The sequence below is a fragment of the Oncorhynchus kisutch genome, linkage group LG19 (genome assembly GCF_002021735.2).
Source record: "Oncorhynchus kisutch isolate 150728-3 linkage group LG19, Okis_V2, whole genome shotgun sequence".
Classification (NCBI taxonomy): Eukaryota; Metazoa; Chordata; class Actinopteri; order Salmoniformes; family Salmonidae; genus Oncorhynchus; species Oncorhynchus kisutch.
Genome location: NC_034192.2, coordinates 29684690 through 29710796, shown reverse-complemented (window position 1 = coordinate 29710796; position 26107 = coordinate 29684690). Strand labels below are relative to the sequence as shown.

The 26107-nt window shown below is 42.1% G+C and overlaps 1 protein-coding gene across 3 annotated transcripts; it reads left to right on the top strand.

Moving 5' to 3' along the window:
* The first annotated feature begins 12508 nt into the window (after window positions 1-12508).
* On the top strand, window positions 12509-21868 carry LOC109864607 (dual specificity protein kinase CLK4-like). 3 transcript variants are annotated; one of them, XM_020452460.2, is made up of 12 exons: window positions 12509-12651; window positions 13266-13423; window positions 15898-16147; window positions 16815-16914; window positions 17323-17389; window positions 17611-17727; window positions 18774-18940; window positions 19985-20079; window positions 20250-20379; window positions 20761-20843; window positions 20997-21167; window positions 21307-21868. In XM_020452460.2, exons 2-12 carry the CDS (start codon window positions 13266-13268, stop codon window positions 21454-21456), a joined length of 1488 nt encoding a protein of 495 aa, XP_020308049.1. In that variant the 5' UTR covers window positions 12509-12651; the 3' UTR covers window positions 21457-21868. The 3 variants fall into 3 exon arrangements, with proteins under 3 accessions (XP_020308049.1, XP_031653517.1, XP_031653516.1); XM_031797656.1 differs by having other exon boundaries at window positions 12514-12557; window positions 21307-21861; XM_031797657.1 differs by lacking the exon at window positions 16815-16914 and having other exon boundaries at window positions 21307-21861.
* The last annotated feature ends 4239 nt before the right edge of the window (window positions 21869-26107 follow it).

The following is a 26107-nucleotide window of genomic DNA, read 5'->3' as shown; positions in this document are numbered from 1 at the left end:
TAGATGAAAGGAGCCTAACGTTACTCCTTATCCAAGGACCTTACACGTTCCGTTTAAAGGCAAATTGTCTCTGAAAGCCAAAACAGCCAAATACTACATCTGAATGTGAATTCATTCTCAATTGCGGTATGGTTCGAGAAACATAAATCCCTCTACTTTCATATCACGTTAAACAAACAAAACTTCAGAAATGCAAAATACACACATACTTTTCCTTATGTTTCCAAAATCGTACCTCCAGCTATGCGTTTTCATATTTAGAAGCAAGCGTCGGTGCTCTTAATAAAACTCTTCCAGTCAGAAGATACTATCATCAGTAAGCTCTAAAGCAGTTAGCATCTATGAATGGGGTACCTACACCTACCTACCCATTCCATACTGTGCAGTCCTGTAGGGCCAGGAGGCATCCATGGTAGTTGTTTTCAGTGCAGTGTTTTCAGTAAAGTGTGTATAAATCACCCTAAAGCAGGCAGATCAATGGTACATATTTGTTTACTGAACAGTTTACAGGATTCTGGCCCCATCAATTGCAAATTGAAAAGAAACTGACTTAAATAAATGGCTTTTAATAAAATGGATCCTTGTTCAGTGTGTTGATTTCATGGTAGGACCATAGGCTCTTAGCTGACATTGAAGTCTTGTGAAAAAGTTCAAATGTAGTTTACTAAAGTTCAAACAGGAAGGCTGGTCTGAATGCTCGATTAACTTAATCAAGTAAGCAGAACATAATTCACTTTGTTTTCTATTATATGTGTAAGGACCGACGCCGGAGATGAGACGCAGGTACGGGGAGTCAACATTTAATGATGGTGGCAGGAGTGCATAATGCTGGGGAGCTTGGCACCTTTGAGCGCCAGGGAGGGGAAGCGGGAACAGGAGTGACAATATAGACATAGTGGGAATGAATACAGACGTATCATCAGCACAGTGTCTTGCTTCTTCTCTCCTGTCCCGCAGGTGTGATGTTCGGATGTACCGATCCAGTGCAGGTGTTGTTACACGTGGTCTGCCACTGCGAGGACAATCAGCTGTCCATCCTGTCTCCCTGTAGCTCTGTCTTAGGTGTCTCACAGAACGGACATTGCAATTTATTGCCCTAGCCACATCTGCAGTCCTCATGCCTCCTTGCAGCATGCCTAAGGCACGTTCCCGCAGATGAGCAGGGACCCTAGGAATATTTATTTTGGTGTTTTCCAGAGTCAGTAGAAAGGCCTCTTAGTGTCCTAAGTTTTCATAACTGTAACCTTACCGTTTGTAAGTGTCTTAACGACCGTTCCAGAGGTGCATGTTCATTAATTGTTTATGGTTCATTGAACAAGCATGGGAAAGAGTGTTTAAACCCTTTACAATTAAGATCTGTGAAGTCATTTGGATTTGTACGATTATTATCTTTGAAAGACAGGGTCCTGAAAAAGTGCCGTTTCTTCTTTTGCTGAGTTTATGTGTTACGCACTTTTGAAATGTACAGAGACAAAATGCAGAACATGGGCTGCTCTTACAGTATTTTCCCTGTACACCAAGTCAGAACCGTAGGATGAATAAAGGGGGCATATAAGCAGACAGTGAAACCTCTTACAATATTAGATGATGACATTTCTCCAAAACAGGTTATAGGCTACATGTGCAGCACCACCGAATCAGAACAGTAATATTAGGTGAAATTAAGAGGTGAAAATATACCAATTAGGGTGATGCACATGGGCTACTAACAGCTTACTACACAATATACACTTAGTATTATTTTCTTAGCTACAGTATACATATCTCTCTTGCATAATACATCATTTATGCAGCAGCATACAAGACATTTTTGGACTCACCTTGGCTTGTAACATGAAGGTGACACGGCAGTCCTTTGTGGGCAAATTTTGTCATCAAAGTCTGGTATTCTCTGGATTTATGGTGGGAACTCAACAACAACAAAAAACACAGCCACTCCATTGAATAGCAGGATACTGGTTGCTTTGCAATGCTTGCAGTTAGCCACTGATTCCTTCCAAATGACTCATTGTTGAATTTGCGATTTCCAACTTGTGTAATCTTTGTCTAATGGCCGATGACCACCGATACGTTTTATCTATAATTTATCTTCATAATTTCTCTTCATATGGATTAAAAAGGATTTGCCAGTAGATTGTTGACTTGATTCATGATGATGACTGCTAGCTAAGACTTTGAAAGTAAGATGTTGACATGATCAGTCCAATCAAAGCTACTGCACAAATAATTGATTTCATTTTATCTGTGACCAATGACCTTGAGCCTTCTTGGAATGGCACTTGTAATATAACTCTATGGCAGGACCCAAAGGGCTGAAATTATGGATGTCTACCCTTACTAAGGACGTAAACTTGGCGATGACGTAGTGTCCCCATGAGTGACAGAACACTGAGCCAATCACGGCGCAATGCTCCTATTTTTTGCTGGCTCGCTCCACCATAACAGAAAGCACTGAGCTAAGCTGAAACACCTGCATTTTAGAGCTGCCTTACTCAAGAAAACAAAAAAGAGACCATGTGTGTATGCGGCTTATTTTACTAAATTATATATATATATATTTTTACATTGTTTGCCAGCTGATATGTGCCAAAATAACATGCAAAACAGGCAAGCCCCCCTCCCCCAAAAATATTTATATATACACTACCGTTCAAAAGTGTTTTGTCCATTAAAATAACATCAAATTGATCAGAAATATAGTGTAGACATTGTTAATGTTATAAATTACTATTGTAGCTGGAAACTGCAGATTTTTCTTATGGAATATCTACATAGGCGTACAGTGGCCCATTATCAGCAACCATCACTCCTGTGTTCCAACGGCATGTTGTGTTAGCTGTTTCAAGCATTTGGAGCATCAGCATTTGTGGTTCTGCGCTGTCCCTTCAAAGAACAGCGCAAACTGGCGCTAACCAGAATAGAAAGAGGAGCGGGAGGCCCCACTGCACAACTGAGCAAGAGTTCAAGTACATTAGAGTGTCTAGTTTGAGAAACGGACGCCTCACAAGTCCTCAACTGGCAGCTTCATTAAATAGTACCCAGTCTCGACGCCAACAGTGGAGAGGTGACTCTGGGATGCTGGCCGAGAGAGTTCCTCTGTCCAGTGTCTGTGTTCTTTTGCCCACCTTAATCTTTTATTTTTATTGGCCAGTCTGAGATATGTATTTTTCTTTGCAACTCTGCCTAGAAGGCCAGCATCCCGGAGTCGCCTAATTCACTGTTGATGTTGAGACTGGTGTTATGCGGGTACTATTTAATGAAGCTTCCAAAAAATAACCTATTGTATAAAAGTGATATTACCCTCGAAGCCAGTGTTTGGAGGAGATATTGGCAAGGTTTGCCAGCCCTTGACTTTGTCTCGGGGCTAACAACACCCGTGTCAATATCCTCCAAAAACCGGCTTTTCAGGCATTATCACTTAAATAACACCGGCATGTATTTCAGTCCCATCCACTGGTCTACGCAGGCCGATTGCTGTTGTGCTCTTCACAGCTATATGGCTGCATAGGCGTGGACTCAAACTAAGGTGAACATGAGCAGTTTGTCGAACGGCCTCGCCGACACTCCATTGCCAGCAATCATGGATTGGTATCATAATAATCAGACATGTTTCCTAAACTCTATAAGCTAGCCACTCATATTTTACATTAAGTTTTCTTACATGCATAATCGTAACTTATTTCACAAGTGGTTCTTGTTTTGTTCATTTATTAATTAAATGTATTCCACCCTGAACATGCTTCCCGACTCTCAGCGTACATCGCAACAGAATGACGACTCAACAAAGGGAAGCATTAGTGAGTTTTTTTTGGGAGTGTTGGAGGTGATGTCCGGGTGTCCGAACGTAAATGGGCCTCCCGAGTGGCGCAGTGGTCGTAGTGCTAGCTGTGCCACTAGAGTTCAGGCTCTGTCACAGCAGGCTGCCACCCGGGAGGCCCATGGGGCAGTGTGCAATCGGCCCAGCATCTTCCGGGTTAGGGTAGGGTTTGCCCGGCAGGGATGTCCTTGTCCCATTACTCACTAGCAACCCCTGTGGCGGGCCAGGCGCAGTGCATGCTGGCATGGTCGCCAGGTGCACAGTGTTTCCTCTGACACATTGGTGCGGCTGTCTTCCGGGTTACTTGGGCATTGTGTCAAGAAGCAGTGTGGCTTGGTTGGGTTGTGTTTCGGAGGACGCATGGCTCTCGACCTTCGCCTCTCCTGAGTCCGTACGGCAGTTGCAGCAATGAGACAAGACTGTAACTACCAATTGGATACCACAAAATTGGGGAGAAAAAGGGGTAAGAGAGACAAGTTATTCATATAAGATGTAATGAGCCTCCTCAACTTCCTGGAATCCAATGTAGCTTTTTCTTCCTCTTGTGTGGGTATACAGGCTAATTAGGATATTATTGGTATAAAAGCTAGACTTGCAGCAGCAAGCAACATGTTTTTCTTTACTACCACTATGGAGTTTATACTTCCTGCACTGTTTGTTAATATAAATTATTGTTTATGTAGATTTTTTTAATTGATCTTTTATTTTACCAGGTAAATTGACTGAGGACACGTTCTCAGATCCAGATTGTGAAGTGCAGATCCTATTAAATTCTATTTCTATAGCGCATCCACTTGTTCTAGACACTGTTTACGTAGCCAGCATGACATCATTGTCAGACAAACTTGAAGGGGACTACAGTAGCCAGTTACATTATGGGGTGTAGTCAGGATACTCAAATACAGTTGGAATGGTGTCATTAGGTAGGCTATTTATTTTCATCTTAGAGTAATATAAATATCCTGTGAGTAATATTAGCCAAAACATTTACTCTTCAGAGAGCTTCCCATTTGGACTGTCAGGTTTGGCACGTCGTTTCTACTTGACCCTGGGCAGTCTCCAGCACACCAGGATTGATGAGAGACAAGAAATTAGTGTTTAGTTACACACATGCCATCTTCTACTGCATCGTCAGTCTGATGTTCTACCTGCATTGTCATACTGATGTTCTACCTCCTGGTCCCATTCTCGACAGCCAGGACATTCACTGTCTATTGATAGAGGTACAGTAGGCATCTTCCGCAACTGCCACATCAGTCACTGTGCGTTCTGGGAAGAGCATGCGTTTCCTCGACATCTGCTTGCTCGTGTTTTTCTTTTCTCTCAGCTTCAGTATACTCCGGCTCAAAATGACATGGCACAACAGTACCATTCTGAAAATAAGGCAGGTCTCCAATTTCCTTTTCTTTCTCGATCTGACGTTCTTTAACTACTTTTGACAAGGGCAGCAAATACTGTGAGGGAGTGAGAACAGAAAATTGATTACATCCTTCAACCATGCCCACCTCGGAAGTCCCAGATACTGACTCATGGCGGGCATTAATTTTCTTTCTGAATTTCAATATGAAACAATTTGTAAAAACCTGCCTACTGAAATAAGTTAGCTGAAAAATTGTGCAGAGAAAGTCATTACAAGGACTATTGCGATCATGGGATACCTGTTTGGGAGGTGTTTATGATGGACTTTGACGTTACATGGGGTTTCAATGGAGAAGGCAGGGAAAGAATCAGCTTATTACCTACATACATCTGAATACTCAGGCAATGGACATTAAAAAAACAGTCTGGTGTACTGATGGAAGACCAGGTAAGTGTTATAATGAGCCCAGAAGTGTTTTTGGGTGAACTTCCCCTTAAAGCATTCTAAATTGGGTTCCAGGGGTACTATCAAAATAGCTTGCACTTAAACTCAATACTTTCTCATTCTTTATGCAAATATACTGTATATTCATGCCCAACCCCACTCTGCTACTCATTATCTTTTCATCTTTCTTCAACCCTCATCTGTTACACTATAACATTCTGTCTCTGTTTCTCATTCACGGGCCAGTGGCAGGTTTTATTCAACTAACCCAGAGTTTCTCCTCTTTAGCTGAAGCCTGCAGACTGATGGAGGGTGTCAGACATGGCTTGTCCTTTTCTTGAAGAGCCAGTTGAAATTGAAGCACAAATACCCGTCGGGAAGAGGTTGATCAGACCCCGCTTGGATGTTTTATCATTCCCAAGTGATTATGTGTTTGAGCGTTTCTGTTTTTCTGCACAATCATTCATCTGAACAATATTCTCAGCTCTCATATCGTTCATCTGAACAATATTCTCAGCCCTCATATCGTTCATATGACTCATCGTGGACATGCTCTCAGAACAAATTCTTTGTGTTGCACTTCGTTTTTTTGCCAAGGTGAGTTTTCCATATAACATCGGTGACAATGAGCATATTTCCAAGGCAAACGTCTGTCAGAAATGTGACTCTTGCACTGAAACGTTTACTGTATACTTTGGTGGTGTTCCCAAGTCACAGACCCACAAGACTCATCAAGGAAGACTTCCACAGAATTGCAGGTATCAGTCTAAGCAATAATTTATTTAGTATGAAGCTTTGAGACTTGACACACTAATCAGATCATTTGAAGTATTTTTGAGTTTCCAGGTGCGATTGGCTGCATAGATGCCACTCATTTTACTATCACAGCTCCTCAAGAAAATGAAGGAGATTATGTGAAAAGGTCTTTCCACAGCATTAATGTGCAGGTAGGCCTAAATAGTAGCCTTTATCATTCCAAAAGAAAATACTTCACAATACATCTACTCCAGCTAATTACTGTTCTGCACTGTGAAGATCATATGTGATGCAGCCCACATCATCAGCAACGTGGAAGCAAAGTGGCCTGGATCTGTGCATGATTCGCGCATTTTTCGTGAGTGTACACTGAGCACTAGATTTGCCCCTGGTGAGTTTATATATATATATATATATATATATATATATAACCAAATCCTGGTTTTCCATCACAGAAGTATCTTCCAGATACTTTTTCGCATCTTCAATTCTTCTCAAAAATATTTTTAAACAAGTTTTTAGTTTAAGTTAATAACCAAAACGTATGTCTTTCTCTGTTTATAATGGTTGATTTCAGCCTATTTCTAACCCACAGCTACAGTATAGCGCTCACCCACACCCATTATACCTAGCAAGAGCAGAGAGTTTCATTCTACAGTATAGCCCTCACCCACACCCATTATACCTAGCAAGAGCAGAGAGTTTCATTCTACAGTATAGCCCTCACCCATCATACCCAGCAAGAGCAGAGACAGTTTCCTTCTACAGTATTGTGAGCGGACCAAGTAATTGGGCGTCACTCTAAAGCGGGAAGGTGGAATAAACGAGTCAGGAGTAGGTTCTCTATTGAGGGCATTTGGTCAACACAAACACTCCAACATAATCAACGAAAATCTTCCAAGGAAAAACATACATCTTCTCCAGATGAAACAGGAACACAATAGGATTATCTTTAAACTACAACAAAAAGTCACGGGATTCTCTCTCTCTCTCTCTGAGATAGCTTTCCCCCCCCATCTCTGCTGGTTCCATTCTCTCTCTTATAGGGGAAGGAGAGTATGTCATTAGTACCGTCAGCTGTGCTTAATTGCCTCTGGTTACCTTGTCTCCCATGCCTTGTTGGGCTACTATCCATGAGCCCAGCCTGCCCTCTGGTGGTGCTTCCACAGTATATTGAAAGGAAAGCATGTCCTATTATAATCAATATTTTGTTTCCTCCTATTGCAACTGAAAATGTAAACTGAATCCTCATATTAGCATAGAGTTCGATGGTTACCTGCTCGGTGACAGAGGGTACCCCTGGCAACCCTATTTGCTGACCCCTGATCCTGTGCCCAGCCCGCAGCAACGTTATAACTTGGCTCACTGCAGGACACGAGCCAGGGTAAGACAATCAGTGTGCCAAGTTGTGTCTAAGATGGGTGGGTGGGCGTCACTGAGGAAACACTGGCAAAAGGTTGAATGTACATATATCATTCATTTGAATAACTAAACTCTTATGTAGGCCCTTGTGTCCTGGGGGGTGGTTGGGTCAGATGAGCTTCCTCCAGAGATAGGTCACCCACTGTTTTGACTGAGGGCCATCCCCACTTGTTTTTCGGCCCTCAGCCTTTTTTCTATTGTCTATAATGGAGGTCACATTTGAACATGTCCAGCAAGCACAAATTTGGAAACTTGTATTTATAAAGGCATTTAGGTGTTACTTTCAAATAGGCAATATTAAAATACTGGCAGTGGCTGGCTGAAAAAGAAATAAATAAACGTTGCTTAGAAAATTTCACTAACTACTTAAACATGTGACATGTTGAATGTAGCCACTGAATGCTGTTTAATTAGGTAGGGTAAGAACAAATAAGAATAAGAACAAATTCTTATTTTCAATGACGGACTAGGAACAGTGGGTTAACTGCAATGTTTAGTCCAACGCTCTAACCACTAGGCTACACTGCCACCCCAAATCCCTCAGTTGACAAGGTAAAATGTGTCGTTCTGCCCCTTAAACATTGCAGTTAACCCACTGTTCCTAGGCCGTCCTTGAAAATAAGAATTTGTTCTTAACTGACTTGCCTAATTAAATAAAGGTAAAATAAACTTTAAAAAAATCGCAGAAGACTGAAATATAACAAAACTGTTTGACATAGACACATCTGATTTTCTGCATTTTTTTTTAAATAATCGTAATTATGAAAATATATTAATAACGTTCCACTCATGAAGCAACAAAGGTCATTTGACTACAGGAAAGGGCTACCTTCATCAAGTAAGCAGAACATAATTCACTTTGTTTCCAGTTATACAGGCAGAGTGGGAATGAATACAGACGTGTCATCAGCAGAGCATCTTGCTTCTTCTCTCCTTTCCTATGAGCTACGCACGGAATGTCATTCTTCTACTTACCTCATAGCCTAAAAGCACAATAAAGCACCTTCGTCGTGGTTGTTGTTCAACCTACCATCATTGGAACTCCTTTCTCACAGCGGAGGGTTTTCGATGCCAGCTTCCCAGCATAGGGCTACCTGTCATTATCATCTGGCTCCGAGGAGATGAGGTTATGCCCCAAACTATTTAATAAAATTGAACTTGTTATTCACTCAGGTCTAGGGAAGGCATGAGCGCCCAAACTGTAGGCGGCATTCTGCCTTCTCCCTACAGCCATTTTCAGCCATTAGCTTCGCCCACGACTGGCTCATGTGAACTACAATCCCGCCGCTGTGTTTTAACGTTGAGAAATGTCAATAATCATATTTTGCAATATGGCTTTCATCAGCGAGAACTAATCCTTCAAATAAAAAAGCTACACTTACTGTTGCATTTTTGCCCAGATCCATCCAACGAAACTACACTTCCACTACACTTCCCGAGTTATACTTACACACAGGTGTTCGGAGCATGCTAGATAGCAAATTAGCACAGGTTATCTCGTCTTTCATTTGTTTTCCGTAAACAAGCGCTGTAACATGGGGACATGGCTGTGTGGGAACACAAACCCTAACATGGTATGTATCAATTTAACCTTTAGGTTTTTAGAAAAATGTTTTCTCGCTAATATGAAAGTCCGATGATTTATTTTTTTACCCCCTTTTCCTCCCAATTTCAATAAAATAAAATAAAATGTTATTGGTCACATACACATGGTTAGCAGATGTTATTGCGAGTGTAGCAAAATGCTTGTTCTTCTAGTTCCGATAGTCACAGTTTATTGCCCGCACGAGTGCTACAATCAATATGCTGATAGAATTTAGGTAGCCTTGTTCTCAAATTTGCTTTGTTAAAATCCCCAGCTACAATCAGTGCAGCCTCAGGATATATGGTTTCCAGTTTGCATAGAGTCCAGTGAAGTTCCTTGAGGCCGTTGTGGTATTGGCTTGAGGGGGGATATACACAGCTGTGACAATAACCGACGAGAATTCTCTTGGGAGATAATATGGTCGGCATTTGATTGTGGGGAATTCTAGGTCAGGTGAACAAAAGGACTTGAGTTCCTGTGTGTTGTTACGATTACACCATGAGTCGTTAATTATGAAGCATACAACTCAGCCCTTCTTCCCAGAGAGATGTTTATTTCTGTCGGCCCGACTCATAAAGAATCCAGGTGGCTGTACCGAGTCGGACAACATATCCCGAGAGAGCCATGTCTCGATGAAAGAGTATGTTACAATCCCTGATGTCTCTCTGGAAAGCAACCCGTGCCCTAATTTTGTCTACCTTGTTATCTCGAGACTGGATATTGCCTCGTAATATATGGGTGGTGCGCATGCCTTCGAAGACTGACCAGCAGGCCGCTCCGTCTACCTCTTCTGTGGCTACGTTGTTTTGGGTCGGCCTCTGGGATCAGATCAAATGCCCTGGGTGGTGGTGCAGACAAAGGATCCGCTTCCGGAAAGTCGTATTCCTGGATTAATGTTGGTAAGTTGACGTCGCTCTGATATCCAATAGTTCTTCCCGGCTGTATGTAATAGCAGTTAAGATTTTCTATGCTAACCTCTAGCGTCGAGCAATCCCGTATCTGGGAGCGTAATCATAGCCTCAAGCTCATTACCATAACGCAACGTTTCCTATTCATGAAAATCGCAAATTAAATGAAATAAATATATTCAAACACAAACTTAGCCTTTTGTTAACAACACTGTCATCTCAGATTTTCTAAATATGCTTTTCAACCAAAGCTACACAAGCATTTGTGTAAGAGTATTGATAGCCTAGCATAGCATTAAGCCTAGCATTCAGCAGGCAACATTTTCACAAAAACAAGAAAAGCATTCAAATAAAATAATTTACCTTTGAAGAACTTCGGATGTTTTCAATGATGAGACTCTTAGTTAGATAGCAAATGTTCATTTTTTCCAAAAATATTATTTGTGTAGACGAAATAGCTCAGTTTTGTTCATCACGTTTGGCTAAGAAAAAGACCAGAAAATGCAGTCACTTACAACGCCAAACTTTTTGGCAAACGTTGTTTAGAATCAATCCTCAAGGTGTTTTTCACATATCTATTTGATAATCTATCAGTGGTGGCAGTTGGCTTCTCATCAGAAGCAAACGGAAAAATACTGCAGCTGGAGATTACGCAATAATTGCGATGGAGGACACCAAGCGACCACCTGGTAGATGTAGTCTCTTATGGTCAATCTTCCAATGATATGCCTACAAATACGTCACAATGCTGCGGATACCTTGGGGAAAACGTGGAAAACGTACGCTGACTCCTAGCTCCTTCACAGCCATATAAGAAGTCATTGGCATGAGGCGGTTTAAAAAAATGCGTCACTTCCTGATTGGATTTTTATCTGTTTTTTTCTGTAACATCAGTTCTGTGGCACTCACAGACAATATCTTTGCAGTTTTGGAAACGTCAGAGTGTTTTCTTTCCAAAGCTGTCAATTATATGCATAGTCGAGCATCTTTTCGTGACAAAATATCTTGTTTTAAAACGGGAACATTTTTCATCCAAAAATTAAAATAGCGCCCCCTATAGCCAAGAAGTTAACAATGTAAGAAATAATACATAAAAAAAACAAAATACTGCATAGTTTCCTAAGTGTGGCGACCCTCTCTGTCGGCACCATCTTGCTACTGATCCTGTCTCACCTCTGCAACGGGTTTGGGAGAGGCGAAGGTCAAGTCATCTATCCTCCGAAACATGACCGCACTCCTTAACACCCGCCTGCTTAACCCAGAAGCCAGCTGCACCAATGTGTTGGAGGAAACACTGTTAAACTGATGACCGAAGTCAGTCTGCAGGCGCCTGGCCCACCACAAGGAGTCGCTAGGGTATGATTAGCCAAGTAAAGCTCCCCCGGCCAAACCCTCCCCTAACCTGGAAGACGCTTGGCTAATTGTGCGCCGCCCTATGGTACTGTGACACAGCCTGGGATCAAACCTGGGTCTGTAGTGACGCCTCAAGCCCTGCGCTGCAGAGCCTTAGACCTCTGTGCCCCTCAGCAGGCCCTCGTCCAATTATTATTTTGTAATGTAATGGAACTGAGAGTCCCAGCTTTAATGCACCTGTACTGACCTCACCTTCTGGATGATAGCGGTGTGAACAGGCAGTGGTTGTTGTACTTGATCTTTTTGGCCTTCCTGTGACATTGGGTGCTGTAGGTGTCATGGAGGGCAGGTAGTTTGCCCCCGGTGATGCGTTGTGCAGACCACACCACCCTCTGGAGAGCCTTGCGGTTGAGGGCGGTGCAGTTTTCCTACAGCCCGTCAGAATGCTCTCGATTGCGCATCTGTAAAGGTTTGTCAGCCTACCCCACCGTGCTTGGGGGGGAAAGAGAATCAGGAAATGCTGTTTGATTTGATAATCCAAAAACATTCATTACTTAGTCCAGGACAGTTCAACAGGTGACTATCCAGGAAGGGAAAATAAAGAAATACGAACACTGGGTGTCTGCATGGATGTTGGAGTTTATTTACAGGACAAACAAATAGGTTTACGTTTCGTGGGACACCTTCATCAGAATGGGCCAACTGAGGCTGAGGAATGGTTTGGATTTCAGGCCTGCTGCACAGATAAAAGGGGAAACCTACATTCTCTTCCTCAATGCCCACAGGAAACGTTTTCTTAAAAAACTACAATCTCCAAAATTCCCAGCATTGGGCGTAGTACAGCAGCATTACGTCAATTATTTACTTACGTACGGAAAGTTCCAGCAGCAGAGTTCGCCATTTTGTAGGAAGGTTAGTTTGTGCAGTGTACAGAAGTAGCTACTGAAAAATACATTTTTTTTAACCTATTAATTCGTATTTTGGGATACATCAAACGTTAGATAAGGTGAGGACAGGTTATTTCATGTGTCATAGAAGAACGGAAACCATATATAATCCGTTCAATGTTAAGCCGTTTGCTAGCCTCCACGTTTCGTCGACGAACCAGGAAGCTAGCTAGCTAAAGCGTTACTATAACTGGCTATCCCTACTTTTTTTTTTTTACCCGAAAATAAATATTGACAATCGTTTTTTGTGTGTGTTGACCCTACAGCGTGTCTCTCAGATGTTGCTAACGTTATCTATAGACGTCTAGCCAGCTAGCTTTACGTTTAACTTATTTTTGTTATTAGTTAACTTTAGTTACGGTTAGCTAGAAAGCTAACGACGTTAGCTAATTAGCAATATAGAACAAAGACTTCGCCAGTCAGTGGCAACAAAGAGAATAGATTGACCATGTTTATCTTGCTAACTTACCTAGATAATGCTTGCAAAATAATAATTTCATAGGTCTCCTATTGTATGGTTGAATTCACTATCTTACATGTATACGAATATCTAGCTTGTTAGCTATATTTAGATATGAATTATTTTCGACGTTTGTTGGCAGCTAGCCATGTTGCTAGCTTTAACGTTAGCTAGCTATGTATCTAATGTGAAAATGAATCACTTGTGTGGCAGATGCGGCAGTCAAAGCGAATGCGTTCCCCTGGTGTTTGGCTAAATGAGTTCAGCTGGGAGGAGAGAGTGGAGAGCCGAAAGCGACAGAGGCAAGATGATTCGCACAGCAGTGAAAGGGAGAACAAATCTCGAAGACTTAACCTCGAATCAAATGAAGGGTAAATATTGTGACCCCATCTGTCATCACTTCACTGTAGTCGCCAACAGAACTATCAGATGCTCCACCTATCCTCAAGCAACCCTTAACTAGATCTCTCCTTTTTACATACTAGAAATACCAACCATACCGACTTGCCTGGTTAAATAATTGTAAAAATCCCATCACGCTTGTTTAAACTGACCTGCACAGGGGTCAGAAGGCATTCAAGGTTACATTGAGACAAGCGATATGGCTCAGGAAATGTACCTCAATCCAGGAATGAGAAATGTTGTTAATGGAATTGACCCATTATCCCAACTGTTACACCTAAAAAAATTGACAACTGCTTGTTCATCATCAGTCGTTTTAATGTTCTCGGTGTGACCTTGATACATTTGACTATCATACTTATCGTCTATAGGTTCATCCAACACAACTACTGCATACAGAGCCGATTTTGAGCAGGATTCTCCTGCAGCTCCTCAGCTGTTTAATGCTGGAGTAATAGATGATTTTATAAGCCCATTCATTGCACAACAATTCTAAATGCCATTGTGTATTAATTGTTTTGGTGTACGATTTTTAAAAAAGTATCTATTATTTAAAAAAATTGATTGACGCGCACCTCCCATTCATTCAAGTGCAGGCAACAGGCTATCAGCCCGTCACCCACCACTTTACAATGTGAGCTGGAGGGAGTATGCATTTTGAAAACATACTTAATTGTTTGAACCCTTAATGTTTTATTTTATATTATGAGGCATGCCTTGCGTCAAAGTAGCTGTTCTTCTTTAGATTATTTAAACGAGTTTAGTATCTGGAGCATCAGCATTTGTGGGTTCGATTACAGGCTCTAAATGGCCAGAATTTAAGACCTTTCTTCTGAAACGCGTCAGTCTATTCTTGTTCCAAGAAATGAAGGCTGTTCCATGCCAGAAATTGCCAAGAAACTGAAGATCTCGTACAACGCTGTGTACTATTCCCTTCACAGAACAGCGCAAACTGGTTCTAACCAGAATATAAATAGGAGTGGGAGGCCCCAGAGCACAACTGAGCAAGAGGACAAATACATTAGTGTCTAGTGCGGCATCCGTTTCTCAAACAAGTCCTCAACTGGCAGCTTCGTTAAATAGTACCCGTAAAACTCCAGTCTCCTTGTCAACAGTGAAGAGGTGACTCTGGGATGCTGGCTTTCTAGGCAGAGCTGCAAAGAAAAAGTGATATATCAGACTGGCCAATAAAAATAAAAGATTAAGATAGACAAAAGAACACAGACACCGGACAGATGAACATTGGAAAAAAGTGTTATAGACCGTTGAATCTATCTTTGAGGTGTTCGGATCACGAAGAAGAACATTCGTGAGACACAAAAAATGAAAAAATGTGTGAATTGTGAAAAACTGAGTTTTAAATGTATTTGGTTAAGGTGTATGTGAACCTCTGACTTCAGCTGTATATATATTAAAAAAATATTTAAAAAAGGTTTCTGACTCTGGGGAAGTAGATAATGGGCCTCATTGCCAATATCCTGAAATATTCCTTAGTCATGGAATTCCATTTGTCAATATGTGTATGAACCCTGCTCTTTATATTTTCAAAGTTTTAACTCTTATGGGAAGTCATTGGACATTTTCAATGTCTTTTTTTTATTGCTGGAAGGTTAAACCTTTCCAGTTTCTGTGTCCGTCCCTGAGCTGTATGCTATGTGAGCGAAGTTCATGGTGGAAGTTTCCAGGGCAGGAGGAAAGGGCAGGGCAGCTCTAATATTAAGTCCCCCAGCGATGCAGATCTTTTCCTGGAAGAGACCTGACACCCACCAGGGTGCCATCATGGCTCGGAAGGTCTGCTTCAGACCACATTCCTCAAAGCCTCTCCTGAAAGGGCTTCACGGGTTCGTCACTAAGCCACATCAATAACTGTCATAGTGGACACCTATGCTTTCCGGTGTGCACATTGGAGTGTGGGGGGGGGGGGGGGGGGCTTGTGCAAAATTATATACATTCAGCCGGCTTCTCATATTTATGATAGATAAATGTGAAAGGTTTGATATGAAAGGATAACATTTATTTTGTCAATTGCACAAAAGGTCCAACCAAAACTTGACTTCCGCTTTTAACTCAATCCTAAATCGGAGAGCTGTTGTTGTGGATGGTTAACTACCTTGCTCAAGGGCAGAACCACACATTTTTCACCTTTCGGTAAATAACGCTAGGCTACCTCCCGACCTACATGTCATGATCTGTTCTGTCTGTCTAGTTTGTTGTGTCAGTTTACCCCTAGAACTATGAATCTACCATGTGCTTGAACGCCAGACTCTAGGCTTTCACACCAAGAACACTAATAATGATGTAGCACCATGTAGTCGTAAATCAGTTTGTTACTAATACATATAAAGCCCCTTGGGATAGGGTGTCGGTGAAGCCATTGGAACCAAGCAGTGGCTAAGTAGGCAGGAGGAGGAGTCAGTCGCTAAGCTGTGTTTCTCCCTTTCAGGCATTACCTGGAGACCCACAGCCTGAATCAGCAGAGGCTAGAGTCTAAGGACAAGGGGGCCAGAGTAGCCAGCCTGGAGATGGGCTACGACGAGGACAGCAGGGGCGCCTCCAGGGATAGAGACGGAGACCGCGAAAGGGACAAGGAGTGGCACCACTACAGCAAATCATCTGGTCGGAGCGGCCGCAGCAGACGCAGTAGCCGCCGAGGGCGGAGACGCAGCCCTTCTCACTTACGCTCCTCTTACTCGGTATGAGAACATCCTACTCTCTCATTTTCCTTCCCAATATGGTTATTAATGGTGTTAGCATTCTGTGTGTGTATCTCTCGCCGTATGTACCACACCCACAGTAAAAAAGACTTATGGATCCTATGTTAGTACCTAAATTCACTGACGATCATCTAGGCATAACTTTAACAGACTAGGAGCAAACACCTTTACGAGGCTTCAATAAGAATAGTCAAGGGAAGCTTTATATTTATCATTCACAGTCAGAAGATAACCAGGAACTGTAACTTGAAGGAGACAAATTCATATTAGCATATTCAACACTGTGATAGCTTATCATTTTTTTTGTACCGTTTACTTTGAGAAAGTCTCTCACATGAACATTCTTGTTGCCGTGTTTCTCTTCTGTAACACCCACTATGTGGTGACGCCCCCTATGCCTTTCTCTGGTGGGGCTGAATTTGAATGTGCTGCTCCCGCTGTGGTCCGCTGGCGCTGCCTGGTTCGCTACTACCCACCCACTCTGAATGGGCCGATCCATCCGAATCTCTTCCCCCACGTCCGATTCCCCCCCGCTGAATGAATGAATGGCACGTTCCCTCCGGTTGTGGTGGCCTGGCCTGATGTTCTCTGGGTCGATGATGATGATGGTGGTTGATGGTTGATGATGGTGGTGATGGGACAACAGAGGAGCCATCATCGCAGGAGCAGGAAAAGATCCAGGAGTGTTGTGGATGATGACGAGGGTCACCTGGTCTATCACAGGGGAGACATGCTGAGAGCAAGATGTATAGAATATATTCCCCTTTTTTTCTCTGTCAACTATCTATATCTCTTTTGTTGTTACAGTTTGGTTTTGATATGGCGTACTGTTGCAAAATACCCATTCTATTGTAGGCATGTATTGTATTTGGGCGGGTAGTGTTTATCACTGTATTGTTAAATGTTGATTAGTATTACACCTTGCTACATAACATCATTATTAGTGTGATGTGTGTACTGTGTCTTATGTGCTGTTGGCTTGGAGCCCTGTTCTGTTCTAGTTGCAGACAGTATAATGCTAAATCCATATCAAACAAAGCAGCTTAGGTCAAATCAGTGCTAGCGGCAGCCATTTTGTGGCAGATCAGGTGTCATGGTAGTGGATGCCAGTCGTCACTCCTCTGGTTCTAACTAGTACTCTTTAATCCCTGTAGATGAGATTGTGTCCACTCTAGGAGAAGGAGCCTTTGGAAAAGTCGTGGAATGCATCGATCACTCTAAGTAAGTCGCTCACTGGAAACTTCTGGATGTCATGGTGACTGTGCTACTCTTTCTGCTCTCTCCGTTAACTTTTGAGCACCTCCCTCGAGCCGAGATGAATGACCCGCTCGAATGTGTACAGTATGCTCTCACAAACTCAATCTGTTATTCACTTTCTCGTTTGAAAGCCTCTCCCTTCTCTAGGCTTAACTGTTGGATGTTTGTGTCGTCTGTGATTCCAGAAGTGGTGCTCGCATGGCACTGAAGATCATTAAAAACATTGACCGCTACCGTGAGGCGGCCATGGCTGAGGTGGAGGTGCTGGAGCAGATGAACTCTCTGGACTGTGACCGGAGATAGTAAGTCTCACACACAGTTAGAACAAGCCACATAAATTAGCAGAAATTAGGTTGGCCCTGCATTACGAAGATGAGAAGCAGTCACACATGCAGCAGTTGGCTACACAGCAGTAGTAGGCTATCTGCCAGGCTTACACTTTACTTATGGACTATCGCTAAAATATCTCACTTTAATGATCTAATCTTACCTAGCTAGCTGCCTTAACCTCTCTAGGGTATGTGAGACGCTAGCGTCCCATCTGGCCAACATCCAGTGAGATTGCAGAGCGCCAAATTCAAATACAGAAAACCTCATTATAAAAATTCAGAAAACAAAACATATTTTACATAGGTTTAAAGATTAACTTCTTGTGAATCCAACCACGGTGTCAGATTTTTAAAAAGGCTTTACGGCGAAAGCATACCTTACGATTATTTGAGAACATAGCCCAGTTGACAAATTATTACAAACAATAACCAGCCAAGCAGAAGCGTTACAAAACTCAGAAATAGAGATAAAATTCATCCCTTACCTTTGATGATCTTCATATGGTGGCACTCAGAAGACATTCATTTACTCAATAAATGTTCCTTTTGTTCGATAGTCTCTTTATATCCAAAAACCTCTGTTTTGTTCGCGTTTTCTTTTTCTTCAGTAATCCACAGGCTCAAACGCAGTCAAAACAGGCGGACAAAAAAATCTAAATTGTATCCGTAAAGTTCATAGAAACATGTCAAACGATGTTTATATGCAATTCTCAGGTTGTTTTTAGCCTAAATGATCTATACTATTTCAACCGGACAATAACGTCATCAATATAAAAGGTAAACAGGAAATGCACTCTCTCGGGTTTCGCATGAAAAAGCTCTGTGACACGTCAGGGTCCACTCATTCAGACTGGTCTTACTCCCTCATTTATAAGAATACAAGCCTGAAACAATTTCTAAAGACTTGACATCTAGTGGAAGGCATAGGAACTGCAAACTGCTAAATGACAAAAATGTAAATGCAAGTCCCTCTTTTGTCTCTGTCCTTCTCCACTCTCTCCTCCCTCTTTCTGTCTCAGTGCGTGTGTGAGGATGCTGGACTGGTTCGACCACCATGGCCACGTGTGTATATCGTTTGAGCTGCTGGGGCTCAGTACCTATGACTTCCTTAAGCAGAACAACTTCCAGCCTTTCCCAGTAGAACACATCAGAATCATGGCCTACCAGATCATCAGAGCTGTACGATGTGAGTAGTTACCATAAAATTACATTTTAGAACGTATTGGAGTAGTTAGTGAATAGGATTTCTGTGGTAGTAACCACCATCCACTCTGGATAAGACCACTGCTAAATGTCACAGCTGAATTATTGGGTGTGTCCTGAATTGCACCCTATTTTTCTCTATGCAGTGCATTTTTGGGGGAATATGGGTGTCATTTGAGAGGCAGACATTGTAAATAGTGGTGACGACAGAGATTGTTATTTGAGTTAGGGATGTCAGTCTGCAGACCCTAAACTGATCCAAATGTAGCTTGCATCAGTCAGAAAATCAATTCAAACGTTATGCATCACCCGTAACCAATTTTTCTACCTTCCGAAAATACCTAATATTTTGTGACAACTGATAAGTTCTCTCCTTCAGTGTCGAACTGCATGTGACTATGTTGACAGTCATTGATCTACAAGTCATTTTACATGCCAAACAACCCCAGGCAATATATGTAGCCTAGTCAAACTGCGCACTGTGCCCAGCTTCGCTCCTTTTCCTGGTCTTGCACCTTCAGCATTAAAATGATAAAGTGACAACTGTTGAAAAATATTTTACCAGAATAGAAGTGAACTACCAGAGACAACTGATCTGGCTATACCTGCTGAATGGGACTTAAAATATATTTTATTTTGATTGTTCAGGTTCACCATCAGCAATAGTTTTGCTTTCAACAATATTTTTTTTAAATTTGATTTTTAGATGGGGTTGTAAATCCAAAGTTGTGCTGTATATTCATTGGCTTGTCATAGCTCATTTGTAAATGATAAATATTGATAGATTACTAGCTCAAACACTTAATCTGCAAAAATGACAAGTTCATTATTGGGTGATAGTGATTTCAGAACCAGGAGGAGAGGACAAAAAACAAAGGCTGCATTTATCTAGATGCTTATCGAATTGTCTTGAAAGGAAAAGATGCACATTCCTAATACGAGTGTATCCAAGCATATGGTTTAATAGAACCGAGTGTTGTCTACTTTCCTGCCTGTGTTGATTGTGTTTTGTTTGTGTTTGTTTTAGTCCTGCATAAGAACAAGCTGACACACACTGACCTGAAGCCGGAGAACATTCTGTTTGTGGACTCGAAGTACGACATCGAGTACAATGCCAAAATGGTACGAGTCTTATCTACCTGCTCTCCGATTTGACAATACACGGACTCACCTTAAATGAACTGAAGTTCGCTGATTTGGTTCACTGATTTGGTTGTCAAGCCTTACATGACTTTGTGTACTGTCTGACTAACTCAAATGAATATTTGTCATGACTCATCTCTGCCCTACAGAGACGTGACAAGAGGACGTTGAAGAACCCGGATGTGAAGGTGGTTGATTTTGGCAACGCCACGTATGAACACGACCACCACACCTCCGTAGTGTCCACACGCCACTACCGCGCTCCAGAGGTCATTCTGGGTAAGATACCAACTTTGCCATAACGCCAAGTCATGATTAGATCAACTTTATTATCCCACCAGGGGGAAAGTCATTTGGTAATTTGCTTAGAAGGACAAAGTACATAGTTTGTGAAAACACAGAATAATACACAATAAATGATTATGAAATGTGCAATGGGTTACATATTTACAGTGAAAGTACAATAAATATTTACTCTTATCAACCAATTAATAGTCCAGGCACTTGCTGATGGTATGTGATACAGGTGCTTACAGACTTGAGATGTGTCCCAAATGACACCCTATTCCCTATAGCACTTCTGTTAACCAGGGCACATGGGGCTCTTGCATCCTTCGTTTCTCTGTTAGTGATGTAATGCTTTTCTCTCTCGGTGTGTAGGTTTGGGATGGGACCATGCCTGTGACGTGTGGAGTCTGGGCTGTATCCTCATCGAGTACTACCTGGGGTCAACTCTCTTCCAGGTGGGTGACTATCTGCTGTCACATCAACAGCGTCATACTAGAATGCCTTCTAAATCATGCATTCATCTTAAGGTGTTCAGGCTTCTTTCTATGCAAGGGTAGATCAGTGTGTCCTGGATGTAGCCTCATCTCCATCTCTCTTCTCTCCTCCAGACCCACGACAGTAAAGAACACCTGGCTATGATGGAGAGGGTCCTCGGCACCATACCCGTACACCTCCTGCAGAAAACCAGGAAGCGTCGGTACGTCCATCGTTACAAGCTGGACTGGGACGCACACAGCTCTTCTGGCAGATATGTGAGGAAACACTGCAAACCACTCAAGGTGAGGAGGGCCTCTTGCAATATGGGCGAACCTATTTTGTATTGCGAATTATATAAAGCCTTCTGAATCACAGTGTTGGTGTGTCCTGTGTTGGCTGATATCGATGAATCTAACCATCTCCTCTGTATTCTTCTCTCAGCATTACATGACGGCCCAGAGTGCTGACCACGAACAGCTGTTTGACTTGGTCCAGAAGATGCTGGAGTATGACCCGACTAAACGCCTCTCCCTGGACCAGGCTCTCAGACACCCCTTCTTCACCTGCCTACTCAAGGCCACCAAAAACTGACCTACCAACCCTACCTGTCACTGTGACAACCGTTGGGGCAATGGCCATCGCCATGACAACCATGATGATTGATGATCGCCGTGGCAATACTTTCTGACTCTCCGAGAGAGATTGTTTAGCAATGACTGTATCAGTCTGCCCACATGGCTCCGTAGTCAATCAAATTTCAATCAAATGTATTTATAAAGCCCTTTTTACATCAGCCGATGTCACAAAGTCCATCGCTGTCATGCTAGTTAGTGTTAATTTATTGTTTTGTAGTATTGTAGTAGCAACTGTTTGTACTTATTAATCTGATGCATTATTGAGTTGTACAATTTTTGTTCAAGTCCCTTTTTTCAATTTGACTGGATTTGTAACTTTTGGAATATCACTGTGTACATTTCTCAATAAAAACGGAAATATGAAAGTATCTAGTAGGGTCCAGAATTTTCAAAGATGGCTGTCAAAATAATTGCATCCCATGTTTTCAGTACTCCAGTACCCTCTTCCTTGCGAGGAAACCAAACTCAGCTTTTTGCTAAAATCTTATGCATATGAGGTATTTTCTGCATATTTGTAATTTTGAAGGCCAAACCCACCATTGGTGTGTGTAGCCAAAGAGCTCTATGGTCAGATGACATGAAAATAGAGCTCTTTGGTCAGGCACACCAATGGTGTGCCTGACCAAAGAGAAAAAAAAGAACAATGCCTTTTCAGAAAATCTCATCCCTGTTGTAAAATATGGTGGTGGATCTTTATTGGGCTGTTTTGCTTTATGAAGAACCAATACATTTTTGCTAAAAATCTGCTTGCCTCTGCGAGGAGGCTGAACCTTGGCCATAAGTGAATCTTCCAGCAAGGCAACAATCTCAACAATACAACATCCACAAAGAAATGGTTAATTGACCACAAAATCAACATTTTGCAATGGCCATCTCAGCCTCCGGACTGGAAAACCTGTGAGTTGAATTGAAGGAAATCCATAAAGTGCAGACGACATCAAGGATCTGTAAAAATTCTGTATGGAGGAATGGTCTAAAATCCCTCCCAATGTGTTCTCCAATCTCATATTTTTTATCCTCGCAAGGGGAGTGCAGGAGTATTGAAAACATGATCCAATCATTTTGACTTTTTTTAAAGATTTTTTTTTTATTACATCTTAAACATGATCTCTCTCTGAGCAATTGTATTAGTATAAAATAATATAATCCCCCCCCCCCAAAAAAGAAGTTTTTTTGCATAAAATATTATTTTATACAGTATCTTTTGCTCATCTTTATCAAGGGATTCAATAATTCCGGACCCCACTGATTATGTGCAACAACAAAGATAACCTTGTGCACAGCATTCTGTTTAGTTCAGGGGTTCTCAACCTTTCCCCAAAATGACCCCTAATCCCTCAAATCAATAAGGCATTGGGACCCCCCCAGGAAACTCAGGATCCTTAGGTTGGGAACCAGGTTCCAGGTTCTGGTTTTAAAATGTCCCCTGCAATGAAGTCTAAGAAAAGTTACATAAATGTCATCTTTAATATCAGAAACTATCTTGTTTTCCACTGACACCAATCATTGTGTCTTGACCTCCATGGCCTTCACTGAATTTGTATTTCGGATATTACTAATAAAATGTGCATATAATCCCATAAATGTTTCCAAATAAATGTGGGATTATTTGTTAAAAACACAATATTTAGTTGCATAACTCAGTCTACCCTCAACCCAGTTACGCCAACCAATCTCCCCCCCATAAAAATTGTGAATTTATCCTTTATCTTTATGTGATGTCATCAACTGGAAGTGACATCAGTGGGCATTTTGAGACAAAACCATGTTGTGAGACTGACATGGTTGAGTTTGTCACTTTGTGAAGTTATCTAATTATTCAAGTTCATTATTATTGTTTATCTTCATTCTCATAACCACATGCATATATTGACTGCAATGTTGTCCATGTTAAGAATATATACAGTAGTCGTCATGAATAGGTTTATTAGCAGGATTAGGCGGCCATCGATGAAGGCAGATTGACGAGGGCAGTACTTTCTGAGCTAAACTGTTTCTCCGATCAAATAGCCTAGCTTAAATGGCGCTCAATCAAATCAAATAAAAATGTCATGTTAACAAGCAACATATCCTAAAAACAGGACAGCTCAAAGTAAAATGGACAATATGGAATGGACAATCACACTGTCCAGGAGTTGAACCGTATTGTCATGATCAGTGGTTTCAAGTTTGTATCTGTACATTTTTGACAAGCTGATCAGAGCGAAAAAGAAAATATTTGCAGGCCAACATAGTAGGCTACACCACATTAAGCGTGAGCCAATGTCTTTTTTTTGGTCCTGTCCAGAACGGACGTCTACTTTTGGTGTTTTACAAATGGTAGGCTTATCATAAAATTTCAGGCAACACTGTAGGCTACACCTCAGTAAGCACGGACCGACGCCTTTTGGATCTTTTTTTGGTGCAGTCTGTTTCTTTTAGATTTTGTCCAGTCTGGAACAGCCTGGATTTGGCCCAAGCATAGATGTCTATAAATGACCTTCTTTTCAACTTTAATTCAGAAGTAAAAATGAGCCAGATTTCAACATCCAGAAACCACATATTTTCAAAGTCTGAAAAAGAGGCATTTTCAACGTCCATATGTATTTTAAACATATAGAAAATACCTTTTCATCTTTCATTCAGAACCTAAATTGAACCTAACTTCAACGTCTGGAATGTAATTTTGCTTACTGGGACTATTCTATTCTTGCAGGGGCGGCAGAAAGGCAAGGACCGGCCCTGATTATTAGAGTGACATCACTGGAAAAAGCATTCTGATCTTGTCAATATACATTTCTGCTTAGATCATCACATCTAGTAAATTACCTGAAAATCTGTATATACAGTGCCTTTGGAAATTATTCAGACCCTTGACTTTTTCCCCATTTTGTTAAATTAATGTTTTCTAAAAATGGATTAAACCCCCCAAAATATCCTCATCAATCTACACACAATACCCCGTAATGCAAAGCAAAAACAGGTTTTTAGACATTTTTTCAAAAACAGAAATACCTTACTTTCTATAAGTATTCACAACCTTTGCTAAACCAAGCCATGAGGTCGAATTAATTGTCTGTAAAGCTCAGAGACAGGATTGTGTCTAGGGGTACCAAAACATTTCTGCAGCATTAAAGGTCCCCAAGAACACAATGGCCTCCATTGTTCTTAAATGGAAGAAGTTTGGAACCACCGTGACTCTTTCTAGAGCTGTCCACCTAGCCAAACTGAAGGACAACCATCTTTGCAGCACTACACCAATCAGGCCTTTATGTTAGAGTGGCCAGACGGAAGCCACTCCTCAGTAAAAGGTACATGACAGCCCACTTGGAAGCACCTAAAGACTCCCAGACCATGAGAAACGAGATTCTCTGGTCTGATGAAACCAAGATGGAACTCTTTGGCCTGAATGCTAAGTATCACATCTGGAGGAAACCTGGCACCATCCTTACGGTGAAGCATGGTGGTGGAGGTGTCATGCTGTGGGGATGTTTTTCAGCGGCAGGGACTAGAAGACTAGTCAGGATCGAGGTAAAGATGAACAGAGCAAAGAACAGAGATCATTGATGAAAACCTGTTCCAGAGCGTTTAGGACCTCAGACTGGGGCGACCCAGGAATACCCAAGAATACTCTAGGTTGAAATCTCTGCCAAAGGTGCTTCAACAAAGTACTGAGTAAAAGGGTCTGAATACTAATGTAAATGTGATATTTCCGTTTTTCTTTTTCAATAAATTTGCAAAAATGTCTAAACCTGTTTCTGCTCTGTCATTATGGGGTATTGTGTGTAGATTGACGAGGGAAAAAACGAGTTAATTAATTTAGAATAAGGTTGTAACCTAACGGAATGTGGATAAAGTCATGGGTTCTGAATACTTCCCGAAGACACTGTATGTGGATATGACATCTGATATATTGTGATGTCAGCTATATGTGCTCAACACAGAAGCAACCCGACTGCAAGTGCTTCAACACACAACCTTTGCTTCAGCAAGAATGTGCCAACTGCTGCGCCACAGCCAAACAGTGAAGGAAGGCCACAGCCAGACAGTGAAGGAAGGCCACAGCCACAGCCAGACAGTGAAGGAAGGCCACAGCCAGACAGTGAAGGAAGGCCACAGCCAGACAGTGAAGGAAGGCCACAGCCAGACAGTGAAGGAAGGCCACATCCAGACAGTGAAGGAAGGCCACAGCCACAGCCAGACAGTGAAGGAAGGCCACAGCCACAGCCAGACAGTGAAGGAAGGCCACAGCCACAGCCAGACAGTGAAGGAAGGCCACAGCCAGACAGTGAAGGAAGGCCACAGCCAGACGGTGAAGGAAGGCCACAGCCAGACGGTGAAGGAAGGCCACAGCCAGACAGTGAAGGAAGGCCACAGCCACAGCCAGACAGTGAAGGAAGGCCACAGCCAGACAGTGAAGGAAGGCCACAGCCACAGCCAGACAGTGAAGGAAGGCCACAGCCAGACAGTGAAGGAAGGCCACAGCCATTGAAGGAAATCCAGTGGGGAAGTCCAGGGCAGCTTGGGCTGTGGTGTAGGTTCGGATACGACGAAGACCAATATCCAGGCATCATCCTTAACACGATGAAACGCATGTCAAAGTAAAGTGTATTGTGTTGGACCAAACA